This window comes from Gossypium hirsutum, chromosome D03 (genome assembly GCF_007990345.1).
Source record: "Gossypium hirsutum isolate 1008001.06 chromosome D03, Gossypium_hirsutum_v2.1, whole genome shotgun sequence".
Lineage (NCBI taxonomy): Eukaryota > Viridiplantae > Streptophyta > Magnoliopsida > Malvales > Malvaceae > Gossypium > Gossypium hirsutum.
The window spans coordinates 49360337-49365515 of NC_053439.1; the positions used below are offsets into that span (position 1 = coordinate 49360337).

At 36.1% G+C, this 5179-nt stretch overlaps 1 protein-coding gene across 1 annotated transcript; it reads right to left on the reverse strand.

The window, feature by feature from the left end:
* Window positions 1-963: 963 nt before the first annotated feature.
* Window positions 964-4703, reverse strand: LOC107962137 (protein CNGC15b). Its single transcript, XM_016898385.2, has 7 exons — window positions 3858-4703; window positions 3178-3739; window positions 2882-3094; window positions 2479-2771; window positions 2217-2328; window positions 1902-2138; window positions 964-1813 (listed from the first exon to the last, which is right to left on the reverse strand). Exons 1-7 carry the CDS (start codon window positions 3884-3886, stop codon window positions 1133-1135), a joined length of 2127 nt encoding a protein of 708 aa, XP_016753874.1. The 5' UTR covers window positions 3887-4703; the 3' UTR covers window positions 964-1132.
* Window positions 4704-5179: the final 476 nt, after the last annotated feature.

Here is a 5179-nt window from a genome sequence, read left to right on the forward strand (position 1 = left end):
GGATTAATGCACAAAGCGATATTTGCTAAAAAATGAATGAATCATAGAGACTTGTGATAATCTCTTCCTACATTTATGCTTTGATATATTTGAGTTTTTGCTTTATTTTGATAAAAATAATTTGGTAAAATTTTAAAATCTTTTATTTACAAATATTTTTGAAAGAATGTAACTTTTCTAAGTAAATAAAAATAAACAATAACTCATATATAATTTTTTTAAAAATAATATTTTAAATTTATTTTTCACTATTTTAAATATAAAATATTTATTTTTAAATTATAAATTAAATAAAAATATAAATCAGTTCGGGTCATCATCATTTTTAATTCGTGTTTCAGAAACTGTTCATAAACATGATTCATATCAATTTTTAATTTCTTGATTACTTGACTCCATTGATTAAGTGGTTCAACTTTGATTTTAATTTCTCTTAAAAATTAACAATTAAATCCTTAAAAAGATTAACAATTAAAATTTATCCTTTTTAGCTTTGATCAAATAGACTTCTCTCAGAAAAAAATTGACTATTCAAAATAAACCATTTTAACACCAATCCCTCCAAATTTTTTTTTCCTTTTAAATTTATGTCGGCCTCTCAACATAAGATTCCTTATTCCAAACTAGTGGGATTAAGGAAATGATGAAAACATAGATTATGCAAAGCAAGCATGAAGACTATCCTAGCCTATGTGGCTTTCATACAGAATATAGCCTGTGTTCTTTGGAGCATCTAAATGCAGAAAAGCAGGACCCTTTTTTCCATAAAGTGATCGAATCCAATGCCGTTCCCAGCTGCCTTTGGTGCAATGACAAAAATCCAACTTCATTTGGCTGCACCAACCTAATCTAAACTTCAATCACATCAAAGCTATGAACCTCCAAGTGGGACAACTAACCTTATATTCTGATGATATTTGGACAAAGTTTCATTGACGAAAGAGTCTCTGGAGTCCCTTTGGATAAAGGAGAAACTTAAGTATATATATATGTAGATGAATATTGAAACAAATAATTTCAGTGTTCATCATTTTTTGTTTACATGCTAGCCAAGAAATAAACAAATTTACAAGCATTGTTCACTGACTAATAATACCTACACTCTAGTTCTTGATTTGCTAGTGTTACAATTTCATTCCTCATCTACAGAAAAATCTGGCTCAGCTGGTTTCTGCAACGGGCTAACAACCCCAGTATCAGATTCAGAATGCATATTAATCCCTCTCCTAGTGCTTGCTGCAAGCTTGGCTGCATATATAGCCAAGCCTGAAACAGGTTTGGTTGGTTCGGGTTCAGGTTCAGCCACCATGAGGTCCTCCATGGCTCTAAGTTTGGCGGCTTCCTTTCGTTTCTTAAACCGACGCCATGCTGCTTGGACGAAACAGGCAGCCCAAGTTCTCCACTGGTGTGAGTAGAACCGGAACTTGTGTCTTAGTTGTTTGCTATGTAGTCTTCTAAATTGTGCTGCAACAAATTTGAGATCTTCTGCTCGAAGTGCAAAGGCTTCTACTTCGGATATTGCTTTGACTGTTCGAGTCGAAGATGGAAGAACAACGCTAGGACGAGGATCTAATGCCCATGTTAACAGTTCCTCACCGCAGAAGTCTCCAGGGCCAATCCGGCATGAGTTGAAGAATCCGGTTCGGCCACCGTTTGTAGTGTAGGAATCAAGGTGGCCTCTAATTATGAAGAGCATCTCATTGACGGGATCTCCTTCTCGGACTAGGTATGTGCCTTCGGTGCACAATGCCGGTTTGAGCCTCTCACAGATTGCATCTAGCATCCTTTCATCCATTTGATCAAACAGTGGAACCTGTAAAAAAAATAAAGTTGCATGTCAAGCTGGTCTGTACATGGCATAGTCTAAATGTAATCTGAAATGCTGGTATCCAATGACTTACTCGTCGAACAAGGTCAAGACAAAGGTGCCGTTTGATGTCTCGCCGGAGATCCAAAGGAAGGCCTTCTAGTAAGGCCTCTTCATCGACTCCCCTCGTGGCTAACCACTTATACTGATCATATTTTCTGATGGATTGCCTTAATTCTGGAGGAAGTTGCCTGTGACGCATCCATTGTTCCGTATCGGTTCTCTTGATTCTCCATTCTTCCAACCTGACCGTCGTCGATTGAAGGTACGTCTGCCAGTTAAAAGAACGATATCAGTATGATCGACAACATAAGAAGCCGAGTTGCAAAACAATTTGGTCTTAACTTACTTGCATATTCCCAATCAGCAGTGCAAAAAGAACCAGACCGAGAGTTGCAATAATGATGGCAAAAATTATTTCTCCGGCATAAGTGCTTGTGCTAAGATTTTGTCCCAAAGAACTACACCATGGGAATGGGACATAGTATTAGAGTTTAAGCAATATCGTCTTTCTTATATGACTGAATTCTCGGTCTTATTTGCAGAAATTTACAGTGTATTCGAGATTATGGAATAAGCATAAAGATGCACATATGAAAGCAACAATGTACCTTAAGTTCCTTAAACCCCACCAAAGGCAATAAAAGTACTTGTTGAAGAATGGTGCTGTTGTAACATTAAATTCCAATGCATCACCATAGATACCAAATGGATAGGAGCTGGAACTTGGACTGCATAGGCTAGTAATATTGCTAGAGTTGAACCAGGTCAACCTGCCAGGGTCTTTAACCTTGTTGCAGTCAAAATATTTATACTGACAATAAGGCTCCTCGAGATCACAGGCGGTCTTCCAGCATGCTTCTTGCCGCTCGATCGAAAGAAGATACCAACAAGCTCCTAAAACCTTTTCAAGAAACAAAGCACACTCAGATTCAGGAATACATGTATGTTTGTGCGTATGCACATACGTAATTAGGATCAGCGTTAAACTTAAGAAGCATCATAATGACTTACATGGCTTGCCAGCATGTAGAGCATGAGGTTATAAGCGGCACCAGCCCATGCTGTTTCGGTCACAACACCAGTGGCATTAACAATTTGTGATGACAAAGGAAAAATAAGAAAAAGTCTTGGAAGGTACTGAAAAATGATTATGAACCGGAGCATGTTTTTGGTGTTCATCATTGTTGAACCATTAAGGTTCGGAATGATGATCCAAATCAAAACCTGGAAACAAAACTGAAACATATGAAAAATGAAACATTCCATGAAAACGACCCGAGTGTTCATCAGTTTCATCATGTGTATACCTGCGGAAGGGGGAGTGCAGCAAGTAAATCAATCCAGAAACTCTTCTTGAGGTACCTGGAAGCAATCTTCCCGGAATCTATAATGAGCTCGCCTCTCCCAAATACACGAGAAGGCGGTGCAACATAAGCGGTTCGAAACCGAATGAATATTTGAACTATGTAGAAGGCATCAGCTAATGATCTAACCATAGTAAGGATAACTTCAAGGGGTATTCCAATATCAATGCAGACATCCTTCTTAACTATTGGCAAATAAAAGAACAGAGGATCCACAAACAAAGAAACCAAGCATGCTACTAGGAAAATCTTGTTCCATCGACGAATAACCGGTCCTCGAGGATCCAAAATCTTCTTCTTCACCCTCTCAAAATCCTCAGAGAAAACTCTGGACAGTACTTTAGCTTTCAACAATTTACCTCTCCTAGTAGTAGCAGGCAACTTGCTCTCGACCCTCTCGGTGCCAGGCTCCGATATTTTTGTTCCATTGATATTGTATTTCAGCTTTACCATACCATCTCCATTCATTGGGGGGAGCTTTGTTAATTCAAGGTCATCTTCAAATCTGGAAAAACATATATGCAACCACAAATAAATGATTGTTCCATCGCTAACGAGAGTGCATACACACATACATACATACCTACATACATAAGACATTAAGGAACAAAGATGGAACAAACCTTACAGATCTTGAATTACTAAACCCCATGGATTTTCTTCAATTAGATTTGATCTATCAGAGGATAAGAGAGAAAAAGACAAAGAGTTTTACAAAGGGATGGCCAAGAACAAAGTGTTTATAGGCATAAGGTCATAAATCAATTGAAATTGACTAGGCAAAGTCTCAAGAGCTCAAAGCCACAAGAGCTGGAAAAAGGCCCTTCAAATGGCTTTTTGAACCAGGAATCATGTGACCAATAGCATAAAAAGATTAACTCAACTTGACATGAAGCAGTTTTTAAGCTAAAAAAAGCTGGTCAAAACATGTGAACAATTTCCTTTTCAGACAACCTTAGATGCCAGGTATGAGTTGAAACAGGAAATTCATCAAACAAGTGATGAACCATAAGCTATCTGTATTTTATTGTATATATATGAAGTCAAAAGCAAACACCCAAAGTTTAAAAATGTGATACCCTTTCATTAGAAGACAATAAATGGCTTAAAAAGTCAGTATGGAAGATGAAGCATTGACCATGAAAGAAAAAAACAAAAGCTATAACTATTTTTATTTCCCCTTATTTTACTGATTTTTAAAATCTTTAGCCACTTGGAAGGGAATAAGTCAATAAAAGAAACCCTAAATGGGAATATGATTCTAAACAAAAAAAAAGAAGAATATATCATTAGATCTTTTTTATACTGATTCCAACATACATGGAATTAAAACATTACAACAATTTCCATAGTAAGAACAATGAAGAGAAACCCTTAATGTCACTCGGTTTTCGATTTTCCATGGACTTTTCTCACCACTATGGGTTTTAGTTGGCTGAATCTTTTAAATGATTAATTTATTGATGAGAAGAGAAATACAGAGAGACAAAGTCATATGAAAATGTCCAAAGAGAAAGGACACGAGGGTTGTATTCATGCACTATGATTATTTATGATCCCCATTTTGTCTTTTATATTTATTTACAAAATTTGTATGATCCGAGGCATGCTTTTCATGGAATGTTGACATATATTTTGTCCTGTAAGTTTACAACTGCAACTAATTCTTCAAGCAGATTTCTTTTTTTCTTCATAATAACAGATTTACTTATTTTCTCTCTTTAGTCCTAATTTTTTTCTTTATCACTTTGACATTTCGCTTTTAAAATTTAGTCTATTTGTTGTGGTTGAGCGTAAAAATTTAATAAACTATTAAAATTTTAACGATACTAACATGATAGCCTATGTGACAATCTAAATATGTTTCATTTCGTCTAGCTGGACGCACTTTCATATTACTATGAAGAAAATGTGTCATGTTGGACACGTTTTCATATACTCTCTC